The sequence below is a fragment of the Stigmatopora argus genome, chromosome 5 (assembly GCF_051989625.1).
Source record: "Stigmatopora argus isolate UIUO_Sarg chromosome 5, RoL_Sarg_1.0, whole genome shotgun sequence".
Classification (NCBI taxonomy): domain Eukaryota; kingdom Metazoa; phylum Chordata; class Actinopteri; order Syngnathiformes; family Syngnathidae; genus Stigmatopora; species Stigmatopora argus.
In genome coordinates, this window is record NC_135391.1 from 4,803,094 (window position 1) to 4,828,189 (window position 25,096).

General features: G+C 36.4%; 1 protein-coding gene across 2 annotated transcripts in view; it reads right to left on the reverse strand.

The window, feature by feature from the left end:
• Positions 1-22,901, reverse strand: part of galnt9 (polypeptide N-acetylgalactosaminyltransferase 9) — a 71,426-nt gene extending 48,525 nt beyond the window's left edge. Inside the window, exons 1-2 of one of the 2 annotated variants that reach the window (XM_077601319.1) lie at positions 22,727-22,901; positions 896-1,076 (exon numbers count right to left, since the gene is read on the reverse strand). In XM_077601319.1, coding sequence (XP_077457445.1) covers positions 896-1,076; positions 22,727-22,733 — 188 coding nt within the window. In that variant the 5' untranslated portion in view covers positions 22,734-22,901. Of the gene's footprint in view, positions 1-895; positions 1,077-6,805; positions 7,779-22,726 lie in introns of those variants that run through there. The other variant, XM_077601318.1, reaches the window with a different exon arrangement.
• Between the last annotated feature and the right edge of the window lie 2,195 nt (positions 22,902-25,096).

Below are 25,096 nucleotides of genomic sequence, written 5' to 3' on the forward strand. Positions count from 1 at the left end.
TTTCGAAAGTTTTCAAAATTAAATACTGAACGTGTGCTATAGACTTTTTTGCCGTGTACTTTTACAATAATGGAACCTTTTAACACATGCTGATCTCCAATTAAGAAATTTATTGGGTGAGCAGTTGTTGATACATTGTAAATTGTAAAAAAAGGGAACAATAGCTCCAATTACAGCAGTAAAATTTACTTGAAAACTTTACTCTTTACCATTAGAGCATACTTTATACAATCAATTAAACATTACTCTTTCCAAAGTAAAGTTTTCTTAATGTTAACAATGAAAACCTACTCTTTATGCAGTATAAATCTTACATAACCACCCAAACCCTACTCATTTTGGAAGGTAAGTAGTTTAAATAATAAATGAAATCCTACTCTATAAAAAGTAAATCTTACTTTAAATAATCAAGGAAACTCTATGCGGCCATTTTTTTTCTTTGACTAATAAAAAGCCCTTTAAAACTAAAAATCTACTAAACCTTATGCTTAAATGACTTTTGTAGGTTAATATGATTTGATAAAAAGAAAAAAAATACATATATATTATTTTATATTTTATGTTTTTTATTTTTTATTTTTTATTTTTTATTTTATTTTATTTTTATTTTTTATTTTTTGTTTTTTATTTTCATTAATTTATTTATTTTGTTATTTTTTTATATCAAATCATATTAACCTACAAAAGTCATTTAAGTAGTTGTTACTGTCCAAAGTATAATAATTCCCACTTGACCATATCACATGAAAAAAAAATACTTTTTCACATTGAAGTGCAGGTTAACATAAGTAAACATAACATTTTGGGGGAAATTAAAATTAAGATGGCCTTGATTTACCTAAGTAAGCTTGGTCTTAAGCTTTACAAAATGATAACAAACTGTCAATGGACATACTTTTTAGGCCTGTAGTCAGGGATGCTCCTGTCCAATGAGATCCTGTCACTGAGCTGAGCGTTGTAGCCATATTCTTCGTACTTCCCCTCGGCGTCACGGCTGTCGTCCCCGAGTGAAGCTGCGGCGCCCCCCTGACCGAGTCCTCCGGGACCTTCCACTAAGCCCATGGGTTTGGCTAAACCTGCCAGAAGAAATGACAAAGGGGATCAGAGGTGGGTGCAAACAAAGTGGGCAGATTTTGTTGAGCTGAGGCTGCTTGTAAAAAATGGCAGCTGATTGACATCTGATGGCAGCAGCGGCTCCGATACTAGCGGGACCCCCATCCGGGGGGCATCATCGCACTGTCTGTCAATGACAGAGCTGCAAAACACTCTCTTGGACAAAGACATGCCGGAACTCCACAGAAAAGGAGAAGCAGAGAGTGGCATGGCTATAAAAGCCAACATGCATAGTGGAAAGAAAAAAACTGATGAATGAATGATGAGGGACTGAGGGTACACCTGTCATAGGAAGATGGAACTAACATTTTGTGCTAGTTAGATTACGCTTTTGACAGTCAATGGCTGACAGGAATATTTACATCACCATGTGGATGTCCTAAAAATACTTTAATGGACATTATTGGGTTCATGGATTATACAATACAGGTTTGGGTAAAAAAAAAAAAGAATGTGAAAACGTGTAATTTTGTGATAGACATAGAAAGTGGTTGATTACAGTTAGAATGGAGTATTTAAAGATTTAATTTCTTGCCAATTTAAGTGATCCCCTCCAAACCAATTTTTAAATATGTTTTGCGTAACCATAATATTAAGATTTTACTTATTTTTTTGCCACGTGCTTGCAAAAACCACTAAATTTTACCGTGATTGGCCATTTTATAAAAAGATGACTCATCAAAACATCTGGTGACTCAAATCTTCAACATAATTGTTGGGTCTAACCAGGTGTTCATAATTATTTGGCTGATTAGAGCGAGAAACCATGGCTAGAAAATATTGATGTTTTTGACAATATTAAAATGTTTTCATTCTCTGACTCTTGTTTACTCAATACTCATAAAAAAATAAACATCATCTGAAATCACTTACAAAATGTAATAACTTTTTCACAATAACTATTTTTTTCTTGATATAACTGTATATACTTTATTAGCGAATAATGAATGAGCTAACATATAACGCATGAAAAAAACATACCAGTAATTGTGGATTGGTTCTAAATGTCAAGGTTTAATTATCAAAACTCATCATTTTATAGATAGACTAATGGGTTACCAATCAAAATAATTAATTTCTATTGAAGATTATGCTTCTATTTGTGATGTGCATGCATTAGTTATTTAATCTAAGGCATGTTGCAACATCAGCACTGCATAAAATGAAAAAATCTGTAAGACTGGACTTGACCAATGCTTTTATTTTTATTTTTTTCCAGTCCCTAGTCATTCACCATTCCAAACACATTATCCTGCTTCAGTCTGGTGGAATTAATTATACGATTTTATATGTCAGCCTTAAATACGCCTTGACATCCATTAAGGTGACTCATCATGACAATGTCTTTGAACAGACGTCATTTTGAGGCAGTGGTATTTTTCAAAGTGAAAAATACCACTCCATTATTAGGAAAGCTTATCTTCCAACACAAAGGATTGTTTACTTCCTAATGCATTGCAAATATTGAAAAATGTATGTGCAGATAAAGTCTCATAACTAATATTTTTGACTGAAACTTATTGCATCTTACTGATGATGCACGACACCATTTTTACAGTTCTTCGGTATTTGCTTTGTCCGATGACAGATGGAATCGGTAAATATCTCATATTTAAGCTCCGCCCACTGCAGTGGAACAAACATATTTGGATGTCCTCGCAGTACCAGATGCCATTGAAGATTTGTAATTGAACTGAATGGAAAACGGTCTTCTCCCATGAGATGGATACAGCATGGCCCGCTGCAGTCAAAATGGTGGCATTTTGACAATTATGGGTGGGGCTTATGCCACAGTAAAGCCATCTGGCATCACAGCCGTGTCACAAAACAACAGCGATACCCTCCAGAGCCGGAGATATAAGAGAGAAGAGCCTCTCCGTCTCTGCGTGAGACTCGGAAGCAGATCAATGGATGCCAGCTTTGGATGCATGTTTTTTTTGTTTTGTTTTTTAATACTATTTGGTAAATCTCTGCGCTCTTGTCCTGTTAAAGGACTGAAAGAAATTCAAATTGTGAGACAGTGTCATTAAAGATTGAAAAGTCACATATTGTATTCTAGAAAGGCAAAGAAACTGCCTTCGGAAACAACCCGACTAATAAATTCCGCTACCAGATATTTACTAGGGAGCTTTTTCTTTTGGCATCTAAACATAGTTTCTAAACTTATCAAATATTTTTGGGAGTAAACCTGAAAAGTAGCATTAAAATACATTGCTGACGATCTTTGCATATGATTCAGTTAAAATTGCCAGCTAAAATGCACTTTCGGAGAAAATTTGTAATTTGTTCTAATATGTCATAAAAATAACAATTCTCTATAGTACTATAGTGTCAAAGTGGCGGCCCGGGGGCCAAATCTGGCCCGCCGCATCATTTTGTGTGGCCCGGTAAAGTAAATCATGAGTGCCGACTTTCTGTTTTAGGATCAAAATAAAATGAAGAGTATAGATGTATATTAAATTTCCTGATTCCCCCCTTTTAAATCAATAAGTGTAATTTTTTAATCAATTTAGTTAATTTTTAGTTCAAAAATCATTTTCTAAAACCTAAAAATATATTTAAAAAAGCTGAAATAAACATTGTTTTAGATCTATAAAAAAAACTGAATATTCAGGGTTTTTAATCCAGTTCTTTTAATCCATTTATTTAAAAATATCTAATTATTATATCTAAAATGGTCCGGCCCACGTGAAATCAAGTTGACGTTAAAGCGGCCCGCGAACCAACCCGAGTCTGACACCCTTGCTCCATAGTGAACACATTGTCATACAGTACTTTCGGCAATGTAGGATGATATTATTCTACTTAGCAAGTCACGCTTTTTATACTCCTTCACTAAATAGGAATTTGGACTAAAAAAGGAAATCCATTTTTTTTTCTACATGCAAACCTGATGCTCTTTCATGGACACGTACAATACCACGACAGAGCTTTATTGCTTAGTCAATCTTAATTTTTCTGTAATATACCCTTGTAAAATGACTCCCAAATTCATTTCGTGGCGAGCTGTGAATGTCATCCATAAAGCACTTTGCCAAACAGGTCTATGTGATTTCCACACAGGCTGTCTTGATCAAACATTTAGCACAACTTGGGGCAAAGCATGCCAATAAGGGCAACACTCTCCTTCCCGAGCACATTCCATTACTTTGAGTAGCTGACTGCCGATTTTCAGGTGAGCCACTGAATTCATTATCCGCATTCCTCAAGGCTGAAGAGAATTGATTCTTATCTGCTTGTGACACTGGTTTGCCAGGCAGAGCCTCATCTACATATCTTTATTGGTACATAGACTATTGTATGTGATTCCATCTTGCTCGTGTTATAACGCCATGCCTCGCAGTCGTGAGCTGTACATACTTTGTCGATAGGCGTGAGGATTTCCATCATTAAGATAGTCACAGCATCGAGTGCGTGTCAGTATGGAGGAGAAGGAAGTGTGACATTTCTCATCATGCAGTTGCCTTCTTGGAATCGTAGCAGCATGGCTTTCTTTGCTATAATTGGGCATTACAGATAAGAAGCGTATCGGGTTCTGCAGCTGGGCCTGTCGTATCAGCACCTTCAGACAGAAAGAAGGCCGGAGAGTGACATGCGTGGCTAAGACAGAGAGCTTCGGTGTAAATGTGGCCTCAAACAATTACAAATCTAAGTGAAGTGAGTGGGAAAAAAAGAATGCACTGGATGATAGTCATTGTCTGTTTGCAATGGCTTTGGGTTTTCCAGTAGTTGATGGTTAGCGATCCTACTCAGACGAGTTGATGTGGTCGTGGTTTGTATTTTACGCATTTTCACGACTATAAGGCGCACTGCATTATAAGGCGCACCCTCAACGAATGACACATTTTTTTTCCATATAGCACACTGGATTATAAGCCGCCCTGTCTATTTTGGAGAAAATTTAAGACTTTAAGTGCACCTTATAGTCGTGAAATTACGGTACACATACAAGACATGACGCAGCAATGGTTGACTCCATGAAAGAAAAAGGTAGGAATGCTAAAGCTAATTGCATTAAGGCTATCCACACCCAGTGTAAGAAAGTTCGCCCATTGACTCAATTTAATCACCGCTTAATTGAGATAGCATTTCGTTGTCCAATAGGACGTGGGTGGTCCTTGACGATGGACAGCGATATGGACATTTTACCAATGCCAGATGTTGCATTTGCATGTCATATTCTACAGAACATTGGATTATTCGAGTAAACTGCAAACAAATTCATGCAAACATGGTCAGAAAATAAAAGACCAGCTGGGTCGTGTTATTGTCAAAATGTCAAAGAAAAGCACCAATAAGCCAATGTCTCGCATTTTTGAAAACACTAATGGCTATAATGGTGTATGCGTATGCTAACAATGAGGCTCGACGAGTACCATCGAGGAGATATCTTTTCAGCTTAATGCACTACTTAAGGTCAAAACACTGCTTCATAAGCTTGTTAACAAGCTTAAAACCTTTTTCATCTGATTAGCGAAAAGGCGGTGGCATTCACAGCTAAGCTTGGCAGCTGATAACCTTCATGTTGTTGCTTTGTGCCGCTAAATGACTTGCTGGTGAATGTTGACTGTTGTTTTCTTGCTGCCAGTCATCAGGAAACTATTAAAAGTGCTATTCTAAGACTTGTTTATGCCCTTCACATCTGATTGACCCCTGGTGTAACTACCGTGACATGCCGGTGGAAGGCAATAAACAACAGAGAGAATGGGTGATTACTTCATATCACTGCTGGTTATGGTAATTGTCACTGGCACTCCGCGTCCGTCCTACTCTGACCAATCAGAGTAGCGTGGGCAATTTAGAAACTGGAGCGGACGACCTGTAGATACTAATTATTTTTGTTTGCTGTTAAAAATCTTGAAGAAAAATATTATGCAGGGATGGCGATAGGAGCTTGCTTGATGTTGCCAGGCAGAAATTGACCCAAATGTTTGAATATGAATTTAATGAAATTGTTATTTCGGCATCTACAGTATGGCTAAGTAGGGATCAGATGATTACAATAAAGGCCAAATGACTATAAAATAATTTGGCTTCTATGTACTTTGATTTTTTTGTGAAAAATGTACCGAATATGCAGTATTCCGAGTAAAGGCAATTTTCACTTAGTACATACATATAATACATATTCTATGTTATATACTGAATGTGAATGATACATTTTGATGCATCTCAAAATATATATATTTATTTAAAATCAGTCTGCAGCACATATTTAAAGAATTCTGAAATCTCATATTCTTCATAAAACTGTAACTCTTAAAGTAAGATCTCAGTTATGGTGTATGAATTTACTCCCATTGTACTGAAAACACCGCCTAAAATTATTTATTTGCTCACCATTATGTGGTTGAGAAGCTTTATGTAAAACTGTTCTATATTGTTTCATACATCCATTCACACATTGCATTGATTGCATTTGACAGCACTAGACGTCCAATCCAACTGACTGGTGAAAACTGGCTGGGAATGATCACTGACAACCCTCCCAGTCAAAAATGGAGCATTTACTGCCAGTCCTCTGAGTTTAAGTGACTTGGTCATATATTGCTGTCAATAGCAAGGCAATGAGTCAATACCGTTAGAATAAATAAAATCATAATAATGGTGATAAACCAACTTTGGAGTGTTACTGTGGGTCATAACCAGAGTGTGTCATTTTTAATGATGAGTTCTTTTCTAGTCTTCCTACCATTCAGCTGATTGTAGACGACATCCTCCAGCCTTTCCAGCCGCTGGAGAATAGACTGCCTGTCCACCAAGTTGGTAACTTTACCATGTCTGGTGCGCAGCCTCTGGTCAGAAGCGCGTCCGATCTGGACAAACTCTTCGGATCGGTCCTGGATTCGGCAGTAGACCGAGAACAGGATGATCCCCAAAAAGACCAGAATGTTGACGGTCAGCAAAGTTTTGATTTTGCGTGCCACGGCCATGAAAGTGACTTGCGTGTGTGGCAGACTCCGCCGAATTGTTCATCTGTGTCCTCGGCCAGCGATCGGGATCTTTCCGGAGTGTGATCCCACTTACGAAAAAAAAAATCAAAAGATCAGCGCGCCTCTTGTTCCGAAGTGATCGGTTCAGCACCACGGTCAGCACCACAGTCAGCACCACGGTCAGCTCACGTGGGACATTTCGGAGGCATGCATGCGGACTCCCAACTGCCGATTTTCGGTTCCTTCGTTGATCTTCTGGCGCTTCACGGCAGGGATGGGATTCCACGGGACGGGCTTCTCATCTCAAAACAGCCCACGGCGTTCCCGAAGCATCTACCGGCGTCAAAAACGTGGAAGGTTGCCCACTCGCTCAGCCGCCGCGACATGTCTCGTCCGTCTTCCCGGAGAAAGCGAACAATAACATCCTCGTGCTATCTCACTCGATCGGCGCCGAAAATGTCAAAAACGAGCAGCTTAACTCCGGTTACATGCTTCAAAATAAAACGTCTAATGACCAGGCCCTCTTCTTTCTCAATCTAATGCCGTCGCGTGAGGGTCTTTGTGTGTGTGTGCTCCTTGTCCTCCTGAATCGAGAGCAGATTCATCCGAAAAAGCACCGATGGTGTTTCTTGTCGTGGGGGAGATGCAATCGGGCTCGTGTGGCATGCCGTCTCTCCTCCACGCAGCCTCTCAGCTTCTGACGTCCACGGGCTACGGCATGAATAGTCATGAGCTGGATTGGGTTTAAAGCACAGAATAAGCGGCACAAAGTAGTTCCACTTGACAGAGCAGCCGTCTACTCTTGTTAGCTTCTGGTGCCTGAATCAAATGTCGATTTTTTTTATCCACCATGTTCATAGATTCCTTGTATTTCACCTCTAACTATCTGTGTAATGGTAACCAAGTCTATTGAAACTGGCCAAGTTAATGTTGCTAATAAGCAACTCAGCAGAGAAGTGTTTATTTCATTTTTTTTCCTTCTCTTTTAAATAGGTTTTTAGTTTGAATGTGTCATTAATAGCGAAATCAGAAGCGGGGAGCAGAAAAACAAGAGGGAAATGTTGGTACACAACTTAGGATTTTAATATAAAATACTCATAAATAATCAAAACTGGGACAAAGTTGACTAAATAAAAACTATATAAGGGAGACGCACATCGATGAAGGGGAAAGCTTCACTCACGTAAACAGGAAACTATACTCCCACAAAAATACATGCCAAAACACGGGGTTTAAATACACATGAGGTTGATGACAAATCGCAAACAAAATTGGGAGGAACTCTATGCAAACTTAAATCCAGACTTTTCATCCAAATAAGTGTGATTAAAGGCATTTTTCAAGTAATTGGTGCTCCTTTTCACTACTAACTGTGCTTTATTGACATAGTTTTTTTTTAATTATTTCCCCACTAGTCTAACATTTTTAAATGACAGTGAACATGTCTTCATTTTTTTCTTCAAGGAAAACCAAAAGTTGCAAGTACAAAACCAGTACTATGAACTACATGTTATATTTATTCATCCATTCTCTTTACCACTTTGTCGCCAGTCAGTTGTAAGGCACTTGTAGTGGCAGACGACCATTCACACTCACACTCACAGTCACACTTTCACAAAGTGGGAAGAAAAACCCCACTGACTGCTACACCATCAGTGATTACAGCTACATTGATAAATGTGATTTTAAATAATACATCATGGCGTGTTTTGTTTTTGATTTCACAAATATCTAAATATATGCAAGACACACATGAACACATTTTTTCTGGTTTGCAGAAAAGTTGTGAAAAAGTTTCCCAATGTATTATGCAATCCCATCGAGATGTGTCAGCCAAAGATTCAAATTCACTTCTCACAAATCCCCCGCTCGCCTTTGCAATATTTCCCTCCGCACTTCCACATGAATAATGTTAGAAAATCATCCATTCATGTGAAGAAATATTTGTGGATTCATAGTTTGTTTTTATTTAATATTTCACACCATACTGACAGGCTGCCAAAAATGCACTTCATTCTGATGTTTAAAACTTTTATTTGCCAAATCAATCTGATCAGAAGTACTTGTCTTGTAGTAGATATTTTTTAAGACTGTAACATGACTATTTAAATAGAAAAAAATAGATGTTTTGAAATGAAAACTAATGTAATTATGTTAAACAAAATACTGAAATTCTCCAATTTTTTCTACATTGATTGGATATAATAAATAGGCAAGCACGTGTTAAAGCTGAGAAATACAAAAGTATGTAGGTTGCATTTAAACTTCTTTTGTGGGCCATATTCAGTTATATCTTCAGTATTTGCAGCCGGGCAATACAGAAATAAGCAGCGGCATTTGCAGTATCGATTTAAGTGCAGAATAATTGCTAATCTAGTGAAGCCTTTGTTGTCATTATACAAGCACAATGCGATTTAAAACTTCACCGTAAAGAGCCGACATAAATAAGTAGTCATAAAAAGATGTATATTCAATAAAAATGGAGTGAGGTTAAAAAAAAGTGGTTAGCCGCACGTGAGGTAGCTATGATGTTTTAGTGCAAGTTTGTTTTATCATGCATGCTACCATATGTTGCTACCAATACCAAAAATTGCACTTGCAATCCCGAGACGGCATGGTTTAAGATTGCGAAAAGATGGTATTTGTCTTTGTTATTTCATCATTGCCCTCCCTAATACACAGACTTTTTTTAAAGCTGTAGTCGCAAGATTGTTTGCCCCTTGCAGAGCGGGGTCTTCTCTAACACTACTTTTATCTCAACTCCAAATCCACCAACAAAGCCGACCGTGTCATCTACACGCACAGTTTCTTCTGCTTATGTTGAGCTCATGTGGGATACAGTGCCTGTTAAACAAGTACAGCAGCTGGACGTGAGTAGAAATATATCTCATTTTGAGGTAATGTTATCTGTAAGTATGACTATACTACAAATCTGATTGTTCTAATGGTTTAATTACTGGCTGATAACTGGTACCAGTGTGGTCGAGGAAGGGAAACCGGCGTAAAAACTCTGCCAAATATATCATGCAAATTGACTATTTTGCTGTGGCGACCCTTGAGTTGAGTGGATTAGCCCAAAAGTCAGTTTATCTGATAACTGTGCACCGAAGTAGCTAAGGGTACCTTAAAAATGTATAAAAATGTCAGTATCTCAAATCCCATTTGGATTACAGAATGATTTGAAATGTATATCAATTTTACATGCCTTTTGGGGGGCACCTTCGGTCTTTAAACGAAAATAGGAAGATTTTTTTTCTGTGTTACATAATATTTACTAAGTACAGTAACATAGTGGGAAAAATTTGGGGGAATCGCTTTGTGTGGACATGCAATGCAAATCTGCATCAAATCGTCAGATTTTATTCTTCAGATAAATGGCAATGGAGTCCTGTTATTGTTCCTGAAATGCATTATGGGAGTGAGATCAAGTCAAATGACAGAAAAATCCAAGAATAGGTAAACATGAAAATTCCTTATATATCCTAAAGTCGCCGTCATTAAAACTGCTTACCGTTAAAAAGTGTGTGAACCAAAGTCCTTGTCAGAGTTCTGATGAAACACTTTCTTTTCCATTATGAGCCCTTTTGTGTTTTAATGATGTAGCCTGCGTGTCCCTTTCCTTCCATTGCAGCTCTCCTGCCTTTCTACCTATAGTCAGACAACTATTTGCCATAAGGGGGGATTTAATTGGGATTCCCCATGCATGCGAATCCCACTACAAAGGCCGCAGATTTGATTTGAGGTCTGTAGAAAAAGTCTGAATGTGGAGGGAGAAAAAAAAAATCACGCTTACACTCACATCAGCCGCAGAGCCTGAGTTTAGCAGCTTAGGCGGCAGCAACAGACTCACTGATCTCTGTGAAAAACCCTCTCAAGATGTCAGCCTTCTGCTTTCGGCACCCTGCTTGCTTGTGAAAATGCAAGCGCTAGCGTTCAAGTATTTTAGCCAACGATCCCTTAGTCATCTCACTGGCTGATTCCACTTGACCCGTTGCACACATTCAGTTCAATGTGTTCTCTTGCATGACAGCATTAGCCTTCATTCCATATTTAGAATGGATGTTAACTAATCATTTCGAAAGATTCGGTTTATCAGTAGCATAAATTAAATGGTTGCGTTGGCAAGGTCATTCAAAGTGCAGCTGTACTTCTACTACCCACCACCACCACCACTCAGCTATAATCATTTTTACTCGTCCAACAAAGCTGCTTGAAAACCACAAAAAAGGTCAACATCTAGCCAAAACAATATAAAAAAAACAACCAAATGAAGTGAATAGTGAAGGAATGTCAGTCAGCAAATCGGTTGCCAAATAATGAAGAAATTAAGTCTCTGTTTATCATTTATGGTCTTATAATGGGAAGTTTATGACATTATACATTGAGTTTACAATTTGTATTCAGGAAAAACTCATGAGGAACAAAAATGCGTTCTAATGTAACCCTGTAATATCGTTTTTTTCATTGATTTATTATTATTTGCAACTTTAATAGCACCACTTTAATATTTTACATTGATTTTATGTGCATCCTTAATAGCACAACTATCTCCTAATCTCCTAAAAAATAATGAATAATATAAAAACATCCTAAAAGGGCCACTCATACATCGGTCACATGTTTAAAAAAATGATTCCGACATGACATTTCTTGACATTATGATACAAAGATATACATCATTTTACAAGATTTTGAGAGACAGGTTTGAGTCAAATTTATCTACCTACAGATTATTCAAAAGTAAAAAAACCTATATAATGGAAAAAGAGGAGAAAGTTAAATGATCTCCATGTTTGGTGAATATCACCATGATTTTTTTTATCGTTATTCCTCGCCATTACAGTTTGCACTGCTGTTTTTAATGACTTTTCACATCCCTCAATGCCCTTCCCTATCTGTAGTAGCAAAATTTCCAGCTGGGATCAAACCCTCGACCCCACTAACCATTCGTGCACCCTACTATAGTATAGTATATAATATATACGTACCTATTTATGTCTTTTCCCATTATTTTTTTCATGATGTTGTCATGTTGTGATTTGTTTTTTCGCCTCCCGAGTTACAGCAACCTTCCAAACACTTGAACATCACAAATGTATTGCTGTGTGCTCACCCTCCGGCGTTAAAGTTCGTATATTTCCACTTTGACCCTTAGGCTAACAGCTAAGCCCCAGTTCTGTCTGCCTAAACTTGCCTCATACCCATTGCACCTCTGGCCACTTGATCCCACTTCACTGCTGCAGGAGCTGTGGATTTGCTTAATGCCTTAACTAAATGAGAATAATAACCCCGCAGACTAGAATATTTAACGTACCACTCTAGGGAAATGTTAAAATAGATTATTAAAAATTAATTTGTTTAAAATGCAAGTTTTTTTCCCCCCAGCTCTGCAGCTTCATTCATCCCAGTGTTGTTTATAGTGGTGAGTGTGTTTAATTGTAAAGAGTATTCACACATTTCGAATATGTAGGCATGAATGAATGAAAATATTACACTTCTTACTTTGTAGTACACTTGTTTCTGTGATGACATTCACTCAAGAAAATGGAAAATATTGACAAGATCTTAAGCCTTGGCCTACGGAAATGAAATACAGTGATAAGTTTACTTACAAATGTCTTTACATACAAAATATTCAGGTTATGAAACATCTCATTGGGTAAAATTTGTCTCTGGACAGAAATAAATTCAAGTAATTTAACGCAAAGTTCCTAAACTTCAAACATCCCCTTGAACATAAATACACATGGCATCCTGTATTTTAAAAATAGTGTCATAGTGTTTGCTCTTCCATTGGCTATCTCCCAACAACCTGGTGGCCTCCCATTGGCTTAGAAGTGAAAATTGCGACTCTACTTACGACAATTTCAAGTGACGTAATGTGACTCTACTTACAATAATTTCAAGTGACGTAATGTGACTCTACTTACGACAATTTCAAGTGACGTAATGTGACTCTACTTACGACAATTTCAAGTGACGTAATGTGACTCTACTTACGACAATTTCAAGTGACGTAATGTGACTCTACTTACGACAATTTCAAGTGACGTAATGTGACTCTACTTACGACAATTTCAAGTGACGTAATGCGACTCTACTTACGACAATTTCAAGTGACGTAATGTGACTCTACTTACGACAATTTCAAGTGACGAAATGCGACTCTACTCACGAAAATTTCAAGTGACGAAATGCGACTCTACTCACGAAAATTTCAAGTGACAAAATGCGACTCTACTTACGAAAATGTCAATTGCCGCAATGCGACACTACTTACGACAATTTCAAGTGATGAAATCACTCGTGAAACCAATTAATTTCATAAATAGAGGTACCACTATATGAATACTCAGATTGAAAATTAATATATATTTTTTTAAATTGATGTAAGTGTGATTGCCATCTACTATATTGTTATAATGAGACATTAGCACTCCATATTTCTTGAATTATGGCAAAAGCAATTATACACTATATGGCCCGTGTGAGCATGGTTGATTTGTGAGCCTGTGCGTTTAATTAGAAATAATAATGAAATCGGGAACCAAGGAAACATATCCCGTCATCAAAGAATCTAATCAACGATGGCAAACTATCCATATTATAGTTGAGATTCTGGCAAGCCTGCTTAAAAATCTGGTGTGTACTTCAGTCCTTCTTTACAAAATCCATTACTCTACTGACATCTCTTACTTGTTTACATACTGATTCATATTCCATGGCTCATGAGCCTTCATTCAATTTGCCTTTTCAATTTCTTCATGACACAAAGCACACAAGGATTTCATAAAGACAAAAGAAGCTACTGATAGGTTTGGGAGGAAAAGGCACAAAGATCCATATATTTATTTTTTTAATGCTCATTACAGTTCAGATGTGGTAAAAAAAAGGCACATTCACACAAAAGAAACAGACTAAAGTGTGTAATAGCAATACATTAAAACCTTCTTTGCCTGACAAATGCATAAAAGATCCACTGCCTTATTGAAATAACCTCATTAGATTTCTGAAAGGATTTCTATTCTGAGGCACCAAAAGCATTTGACGGGGAAAATGTTCCAATTCCAATCAAATTCCTTTATTAATTTTTCAGCCTATTTCTGCAAATATTGCTCCTTCTAAAATACAAAACACTTAATCCATGCTTCACTAAATATAGATAAATAAAATGATTTACACTGCATTTATTATTATGGTTGAAAATGAAATAAATGTAATTATTATTGGGTTTGTAGACAAGAGCTAAGATGCTTTTTTTTTCACCTAAAGCAATAGTATTCATGAAATAAACATCAGATAGTCTTTGTGTATTATCAAGTACATCATGTCTTTAAAAAAAATGACTTTTTTTTTTTTAAATTGATTGCAAATATTGCTCCTTCTAAAATACAAAACACAATCCATGCTTCACTAAATATAGATAAATAAAATAATTTACACTGCATTCATTGCCATGGTTGAAAGTGAAATAAATGTAATTATTATTGGGGGGTTTTAGAGCTAAGATGTGAGTAAGCTTTTTTTTCACCTAAAGCAATAGTATTCATAAAGTAAATATTAGATAGTCTTTGTGTGTAGTATCAAGTACATTATGCCTTTAAAAAATGACATTTTTTTAAATTGATTGCAAATATTGCTCCTAAAATACAAAACACTTAATCCATGCTTCACTAAATATAGATAAAGAAAATAATTTACACTGCATTAATTGTCATGGTTGGAAATGAAATAAATATAATTATTATTGGTTTTTTTTTAGACAATAGCTAAACTGTGAGTGAGCTTTTCCCCCCCCTAAAGCATTAGTATTCATGAAGTAAATATTACACAGTCTTTTTGTGTAGTATCAAGTACATCATGTCTTTAAAAAAATTGACATATTTTTTTAAAGACATGATGTACTTGTCAATTATTTTTATCAATTTAAAAAAAATGGAAATGTTTTTTTTTAAATTGATAAAAATAATGCTATTACGATTTTGCAGGGGGGTTGTTTGGCTCCGTTTTCAATCCGATGAATTGAGAAACATGATTAAATTGATGAATTGGTCAAATTTAAACACTGTTCGCCAAAAATTGATCACACACTAAAAAAATTGGTGTTTTGGCTAAAAGAAGAGCGAATGAACATTGAATCCTGCCCATTGTCTTTAAAATGTCACTTCTCCCAAGCCCGTCCCAAATCCAAGCCTTTTTTATCTTCTTTGTACAAAGATATAATGATCCCCACCCTGTCGCTGCCAGAAAGATGATTACAATGTTTGGTCAACATTCTATTGGCACGTTGCCATTTTGCTGGAGAAGAAAAACTGCTGGGCCAAGAGCAGACAGCATCAAAGCCAAGTGTGCGCCCGCCTGCAGTCAGAAGCCCCCTTTTGCACGATTGTAATTAAAGATAGAGAGCCACGCGAATCTGTCTTGCAAAGGAAATAATTACATAGTAGATCTGCCACGGTGGGGAGAATGTGGGTGGGAGCGGGAAGAAAAGGAAGGTCTGTCGGTGGATGGGGGTGCTTGAAAACGGCGGGATGGCGGCGGATGAGGTCAAAGCTGGTTCAGAGAACCGTGGGTCATTTGCGCCGCTTCGCATTTGTAATCCTACAGTACACACACGGAATAACAGGCTGATTTGAAGGCAGCGAGGGGATAGGTGTAGAACTGAGGGGTGGGCGCTTGTTAAAGGGCAATATTAAGCACAGCTGTGAAGCAGAACTCAACACATTTTATTTCCTTCTCCTCGGCAAGCAGGAAACATCGTTTAACGTGATCAATAAGAACCCAAGTGAAAGCTAATTCAATACATTTGTGACTTTGGGTTTTCATTGATTTTTTTTTCTTCCTTCCCCTCTGCAGCATAGCCAGACTCTGGTTGCTAAAATGACCCATAATGAGAACACTTGCTAGATAGTGATCCATACTGGCTACCAGTAGAACTTGGGGTGTGGAACTGAAATCAATCAAGCAGATATGTGCAGAAAAATAAATGGTGTGCAGGTATTTGGGGTTTTAGATTGCATGTTGCCTTAGATGCGGGTTAGGGTTATCGACAAAGATAAGTCTGTTATTTTACGTACATTCCTTAAAGAAATCTGAGGGAAGAGGACCATTTAAAATGAGCTCAAACATTGAACTGTAAATAAACATACCGTAAAACCTCCATTTCAACGGCATGCCGTTCTATTTTTCAAACTTTCCCCTGTAGTTCCGTTCAATTAGAGGTGCCGTTCAATTAGAGGGTGCCGCTCTATTTTTCGACGAGCTGGTCAGAATTTGGAGAAGATGCGGTAAATTTTATGGATGAAAAGAGAAACCAGGTAACATAGATATATTTTTTAACAAAAAGGCACAAATACATATTTCACTAGTATGCCGCTCTATTTTTCAAACTTTTCCCGTAGTAACGTTCAATTAGAGATGCCATTCAATTATAGGGTGCCGTTCAAATAGAGCTTTTATGGTATTTCCATGATTATAAATTGAAACTGCATTAGGCATATTTCCTTCCACAAACTGCAGGAATTAAGATTCTATCTGGCAAGTCATCCAGTCCATGAAGCAGCATAACCATGTCACAGTAACAAAATCTGTACCAAACAGGGACTCGAACTTCTGTTATTTACGTACATTCCTTAAAGAAATCTGAGGGAATGAGACCTTTTAAAATTAGCTCAAACATTGAACTGTTTTAAGTAAACAAACATATTTCCATGATTATAAATTGAAACTGCATTTGGCATATTTCCTTCCACAAACTCCATGAATCAAGATGCTATCTGTCAAGTCGTCCAGTCCATGAAGCAGCATAACCATGTCACAGTAACAACATCTGTACCAAACCTCTGTTATTTACGTACATTCCTTAAAGAAATCTGAGGGAAGGAGACCTTTTAAAATTAGCTCAAACATTGAACTGTTTTAAGTAAACAAACATTTCCATGATCATAAATTGAAACTGCATTTGGCATATTTCCTTCCACAAACTGCATGAATTAAGATGCTATCTGGCAATTTGTCCAGTCCACGAAGCAGCATAACCATGTCACAGTAACATCTGTACTAAACATGGACTCGAGCCTCTATAAATGACAATGCCAGATAAAACAGTGTATGAGAACAACCAGGTAAAGATCATGAGGGAATGTTAGACAGTCAAACTGGAATCTTAGAAAACAGAAAACTCTAAAACGGCATCAAAAATCCAAAACACATTCAGGTTTTTGAATCATTAATGCATTATGCCTTAGTCCACCTTGACGAATCTGTGTGAAATGAAAGGACTGCCTGTGCTTGAAATGAGCAATAAGCACCTTGAAAAAGCAACGAGAAATTCATTTTTTTGTTTTTTGTTTTAAACAAGTGTGACAAACTATGTTATAGCCAAAGATTGCTTGCGCTCTCCAATTTTCATCTTTGGCATCCATTTTAATGCGGAAGAGTACTAAAGTCAATTGAAAGTTAATTCCAATGTGTTTGATTAATGGGCACTGGAGGATGCTCAGTAATCTCTGCTCTGTTCAACTGTTTCACATCAAGACACACCGAGGTAATTATTCCTGCCGTTCTCCTGGAGTAAATGTTTGTGCTGCGTTGCCTTCCATGAGCATCGCTTCTACGCCATCTTAATTAACATCCTCATAGAAAGATATGCTCGTATGTTTTTTAGTACGCCGAGCAAATCAGAATGGTTCAAATGGACCAGGACAGTTTGTGTCGGGGAAAATGAGAGGTTTTGGTTTAAAGATTATAAACATGTAACCCTGCCAAGCAATTAGAAAATGATGTCAAATTAAAGGAGAATATTGAAAATAAAACTGTGTACTGCTCAAAATTGTTAAAAAAGTAGATGTCAAGATTCATTTGTTGCAAAGCATTTATTATGACTGGGTTTAAAAGGCATTGCAAAAGCCACTTTTAATTGGTTGTTTACCGTTAGTTGAAATTTCAGAGGGGCCATCCATCAAATGTCAAATTAAACAACCAACTATATCTTTTGTTCTCGTCCTGGTTCTGAAAATGTGTCGGTAAAACCCAACTAAACGAGAAAAATGCACTCAAAACGGAATCATTTCAAAAAGAGCATTCATAACAAGTGGGTGCTACATGAGCGGAATTGGAAGAAAACTGAGTGAGATAACTGTTAACAGCTATAAATTGTGGCAGAAAAATAATAAAATATCTCATTTAAAAAGGTCCAATTGATATTTTTTGCCCTGGAAAAATATGGAAATGCAGAAAATTCAAAAGAACAAAGGACACTAAACTAATTGTTCATACACATATCAATAGGGACTGCCTTTGTATATAATGTGTTACAGAAATGCAACTGTGTTGCAGTCACATGGCTCCAAATGCAATGAAAATAGGTAATTTTTTCATTTTTATTTTTAGCAGCGTCGCCCACCAACTGTGTAAAGACCATCTTTTCACCCCCTCCATGGATTGTAAACAGTGGGAGCCGATGTCAACGGTGAAATTAGTACATTTTTCTTCGCTCCACCTTTTAAGCTCTTCCTTTTATATTTTATAGATTTGCTCAACATTTTGCATTCCTAGCAAGCTAAATAGATTTGCACAGGAATAAATTAATGTGGCTTGATTAATCAAATTGATGTCATGAATATACTAAATAGGCAGAGCTATCTAAAACAAAATTATTTCTTTAATCAGTTTTAAAGGAAAGAAAGAAACATGAATGTGATAGTAAAAAGATTGGAATGCATTATGTTTCTTTTCAGATTAAATTAATCAATTATCCAACAGGCAGTTTATAGCAAATTATTATTATTAAAAAGATTGATTGCATTATATTTCTTTTCAAATTAAATTAATCAATTTTTCATCAGGCAGTTTATAGTAAATTATTATTAGTAGTAGTATTATTAAAAAAGATTGGAATGCATTATATTTATTTTCTGATCAAATTAATAAATTTTCCAACAGGCAGTTTATAGTAAATTATTATTATTATTATTTTAATTATTATTATTATTTTTATCATTATTTTTATTATTATATTTATTATCATTTTTATTAACATTTTTATTATCATTTTTATTAAAAGGTTCCTTTTTTGGCAATATAACACAAAACCAGTGTTATCACAATTAAGATAATCCATGGACAATGTTTTTTAATGTGTTGGGTTTGTATCAGACTCGACTCCCATAAATTATTGGTTATTTTATTATTGGTATTTATTTTTATGTGTGGCTGGTTAATACTTAAAGCTCAATAATGAAGCCCTCTTTCCTCAGCTTTGAGCATTGCTCCCAATTAACATTTGATTTGGTGGTTAACAATATTGATTAAGTAATACTCTTTATCGCAACCTTTTTTGACACCCTTTAAACAATTCTGGGGCAATAGCTTATCTTGGACAGGCAGTAAGTGGTCCCATCCTATGGGGGTCCTCGGGGTAGCTACACTGGCTTTGTGGATGTCTTTCAATTAGCAACTAATGAAGACAAAGCAGAAATGGCTCCACTGATCAATTGTGCACATAATTAGATCAGGATTTTTTTTAACGAGAGCTGGAGAGGAGGCTGATGACAAATACAGTGCCTTCAAATACTTCCTTAAACAACTTTAAAATTGAACTATCAGAACTTTGTCAAGTGTTTTACTGGGGGAAACAGCAACTTATTTTGAATTACAAGGCTCCACAGCAGTAAAAAAAGATAAACAATCCACAGTCCCATATAAAGGAAATTACTGCCACCTGCTGGTTTAAAATAGCTAGCTCTCTGTAGGACTGTTTTATTCTGTTACGCAGTTTGCAAATTTAAAAAAATGTTTGCATGAAATAACACTCTGTAGGACTGTTTCATTCTGTTACAGTTTGCAATGAAAAAAAAATTGCATATGGATTGAGAATTTAAAAAATATATTGAAATATTCCTCTCCCAATCTAATCTTGCACCAATATGAATGTGGTATAAAGCATTTGTTTTCAATGTTGTAAATATGTTTTAAGATCTACTTCCAAATCCCAAGAGAAGAGTGACTAATCTTAAATGTGTGTGTTTGTGTGTGTGGTGTTGGAATTTTATAGGTTAAAAATGAACAGCTATATTTGCCATTTCTGATGATGCAACGACTTATTTTTGCAACCACTAGAGGCCACAGTTGTCTAGATAATATCCAATCCATTGATAACAATGAACAAGATATGAATATTTCCCTCTATATTTTTCTACTATGTAATAACAGTAGTGTATACATTAAATAATTGTTTTATCCGCCTTAAAATCCAGTCAAAAAATACAATGATGAGTTTACGTATGTGTTTTAAAGCCACCTTGATGCCATTACATCAATCACATATTAACCAAAATCTTTTGTGCCATTTTAAGTAGGAAAGAGCAATTTATAGAACAATTTTAAAGACTTAAAGGGAACTGGAACAACATCATAAATGAATATTTTTATGGAGAAAACCCAGACATAGTTATAATGGTGATTGAGTTGCGGGCTGGCTAATGAAATGTCAAAAAAAAAAAGAATAATAAGTTGTACATAATGCCAAAAATCACCACTCATTTCTCAAAGACAAGTAACCAAACATGCTTCTAGGAAAATGTCTTCCACAAGCCAGATGTTTGGCTTTGAGTCAGTCTCCTACTGCTTGTCAAAACTGCAGCAAATACATTTGTCAACAGTCTACAACATGATGCATAAAACAGATTGCAAATTTGATTAAAATACCAATAATCTGTTTGGGTCTGGGACCAGCTAAAAAGACTTGAAATACCACAAAATGATTAATTCAGGACCATCAACTCACACCATTCTTCATTTCTGAGAGTAAATATAAGATTGAATATTCCAAGTATCTTTAGCCTGGTATGCAAACTTAAGTTTGTTTGAACTTTATGGATAGTCCATTCAAATGTTTGGCTCACATTTAAATTCAAGTACCACAGCAGAAATGTTTTATTCAGTGTGGAAGAATAATGTCGATCATTTTCAATACATTGACTGTCATTTCAGCAAATTATTTTTTGAACGATGTCAGATGTTGCTTTACCTTTCTCACTTTTACCTTTAATAGATACTTGTCAAACCCAGAGAGAGGAAAAAAATCATTTCTTCATAAGCAATATACATTCAAGGGAATGAGCATGAGATGTTTACTTGCAGTGCAATCATTTTTTAAGGCTTCTCTGCATTCATAGTCGATCTCAATGCTTTCTATGCCACTATTTACCTTTTTTTATACCTCCAGTGGATTGAATTTGTACTATTTTCTGCCAAAAGCCTCTGGTCGTTGTTATTGTTGTCGCTAACCCTTGCTGTTATTTTCTGCATGTGTATTTTTTTTTTCCAGTGTCCTTCAAAGCTTAGCCAAATGTTCTTTGGCATCAACAATTGCTGCTTTTCTATATCTCCCCATTTGGAGTCGATTACTTAACAGAGTACAATGGATTTGTAGCCTCAGAGTGGTTGTATATCCCAATGCCAATGTTTGCGCGGTGGCTTTATTGACTTCTCATTTGTTCCTTTTAATGTTCTTGTTGATGCCACCTTTGAGTCATGTAAAACAGAGCAGAGACATTCAAGCGTGTATTGTTTGCATAATCACAGTTTAACTACATTAGGCTGTGTGTATATTGTTATATTGACTGGATGGGCCGTGTGCGGTCGATTGGTCGCCGGTCTTTTGGTCGCCCGGACCCAAACAATGGGCGACCAAAAGACCGGCGACAAAACAAGGTAAAACAACACGGTCTACGCTTCAATAAAAGCCAACAATGGCCATGAGCAGTTTCACTGAGCCGACGTGTGAGTGTATAAGAGTTTGTATGTACATGCGTTGTCCCTTTAAGAAGTTACGTCAGTCAGGGTCTTAACAAGTTCTCCAACAAAAAACAATAAAAGTACGGGAAATTTGGAGCTTTTCTTTAGCCTAATAATTAATAGGGCATTAAGTATGACTAAATAATAATTCACAGTTTGTATTTAGGGAATTTGAGCAACGATTTAAATGGTAATTATCAATAACCTTCCGGGCGACCAAATGACCGAGTACCGGATGGGCATTTTTCCAACAATGGTTTAATCACCTTGTTGTTAATTAGATCTAGATGGAATTAAACAAATATTGTGAAGTCTACGTCTATGATACTTTACTCATGCAATCTACGAAGTGACGTCGGAAAAGAAATATAGCCTTCTTCAAAATGTTGATTTACACAGGTGCATACAATCTATGAGCATTGAACAATGGCTTTAAAATAGGTTTCATACAGAAAACCACATGCAAGATAGAATCAGGAAGTGGAACAGAGCTTCATGCTTCTCTTCTATCTCAAAAGGGAAGTGGTTCAGACAGAAAATACATTTAGTTCATTGTGACCACAAACAGTTTGCAACCGCTGCTTTGTGTACAAGATGCTCAAGATATTGCTTCTAGTATCAACTCCTTATATTTTTAGAACTCACATACAACAACAACAAATCCTGTTACACATTCAAGGGTAAGAAATCAACATTTGTGTGAGAATCCTGTGACATTATTACAGTAAAGCACAACAAACCATACATGACAAGCCCAGAAATAGACAGGGATTACAGCAATGAAACTTTTTTTTCTCTTGACTCATTTTAAAGAAAGAATACTAGTAACACACATTCATTATTCATCATCTACATCTAAATTGATGTATTCAAATTATTACCTGTCATGTCTTTGGTTGTGAAGTGAAGCGGGACCTTGAGATACAAACTTAGGACTGGTCAAATAAAATAAAGAAACAAATTTAACGGTGATAACAACGACATGACCACACAGCCTGACCACAACACAGGAAATCACCAGACAATTACAGACACCTGGGTCACACGAGGGGAAGATTCCACCGGAAAGACACAGCAGGTGGAACACATTCCTAATCACATGGACAGCAAACACAAGGAAAAATACACTTTTCCATCTCAAAAACCCCCAAAAAACATTACATTACCGTAATTTCCAAGTAAAAGAGAAGAACTCCATAGAAGATCTCATATTTTATTGGTGATTGTGAAAAGGATACAATTGTGATCACTCTAATCAAACCAAATTAAATCGAATTGTAGTCATACCAGCATACCTGTCAACCTCTACCGATAACTGCCCTTATAAATGATTATGATTCCCCTTACAAACCCCCAAAAGACCTTACAAACACCGTACGAGTACGGTGTTTGTAAGTTTTTTTGGGGGGTTTGTAAGGGGAATCATAATCATTTATAAGGGCAGTTATCGGTAGAGGTTGACAGGTATGTACCAGGCATTATGATTTTTTTTTATCTACTCTCAATCTGTCAATCATTTTGAGTCAGTCTTAACATTGCTATGTAACCGCCATTCTTTTCAACCAGGATCTTCTGGTTCATCTTAATTATTTTTTCTTTAGTGCCTTCAAAATCCAATTTTTCCCATTTTTATGTGCAACTCTATGCCCCCTAAACAACTAGAATAATAAGGAAAAAGCCAAATTGTAGCTTTCCACCCTCATTTTTCTGCACGCATTTGCCCATCAGACATTATTCTTGTTTGTGCACTCTAATTAAATACATTAACCAACCCTATATGGATTTTGTACTGAAAGAAAAAGAAATTGGAATAGAATTTGGAATATATTTTTAACTATTGCATCGACACATTCAACTCTTACCTTTTATTTAGCATTTTTACCACGGATGGTGTTCGAACTAATGCTGTTTGACATGAGTAGGATGAGTATATCTAATCTATTTGTGTTCATTGTGCTGACATTTCCTAATATTGCCTCGAGTGCGGGCGAGCAGGTCAACGGGGAATGCAAATGACCCAGGAGACCCAGACTTCACAGCTACAAATATTCCCCCACCAACTGTCCACATACTCTCTGCCCAGCAGCCATCTTATTCCATTACAACTGTTTATATAGAGACCAGAAACAACAAAGGAACGAACCAACTGCAATTTACGGTCCTAAAATTGTGTTTTTTTGTAAGATTGCCTCGGGAATGTAATATATTTCTTAATTTCACAACTCAATCTCTAATTGGCCAAGAAGACATCCTTGCTTAATTAACTACATGCTAGTCTCATTTTATCTTATCTCATTTTCTGAACCACTTTAGCCTCACCAGGGTCACGGGGGGTGCTGGAGCCCATCCCAACCAGGGGACACCCTGAATTGGGATATATTAAAATAATAATAAAAACACTATACTCATCTCTTTGGTATATATTTTAAATTTGCAAAAACAAGACTCTTCAAGGCCAGTAATCTCATTTTCTGAACTACATTAGCCTCACTAGGGTAACAGGGGGTGCTGGAGCCTATCTCAACCAGGGGACACCCTGAATTGGCATACATTAAAATAATAATTAAAAAAAATTATGCTAATCTCCTTGGTATATATTTTAAATTTGCAAAAAGAAGATTCTTCAATGACAGTAATCTCATTTTCTGAACCACTTTAGCCTCACTAGGGTCGCCGGGGGTGCTGGAGCCTATCCCAACCGGGGGACACCCTGAATTGGCGTACATTAAAATAATAATAAAAAAAACTATACTCATCTTCTTGGTATATATTGTAAATTTGCAAAAAGAAGATTCTTCAATGACAGTAATCTCATTTTCTGAACCACTTCAGCCTCACTAGGGTCGCCGGGGGTGCTGGAGCCTATCCCAAATGGGTCACACCCTGAATTGGAGTACATTAAAATAATAATTTAAAGAAACTATGCTCATCTCCTTGGTATATATGTTAAATTTGCAAAAATATGGCTCTTCAAGGCCAGTAAATGAAGCTACGACTGAGTTTAGAATGTAAATGGAGTTGGTTGCCTCTGGGATTCTACACTATTAAAATGTGCTCATGTTCAGAAGAGCACTCTACTTGACCTGAATAACAATTTGAAAATGGCAGGGCTTCTTGTTACATGTCATCCTGTTAACATTTGACAATATTATCGCTTCATTTCAGTTGTTTAACAAGAACAATGAAAACAAAAATTGTTCATCAGTGTTTTCATGGGAGCTCGTACTTCAATTAAATAACCTTTATTTTTG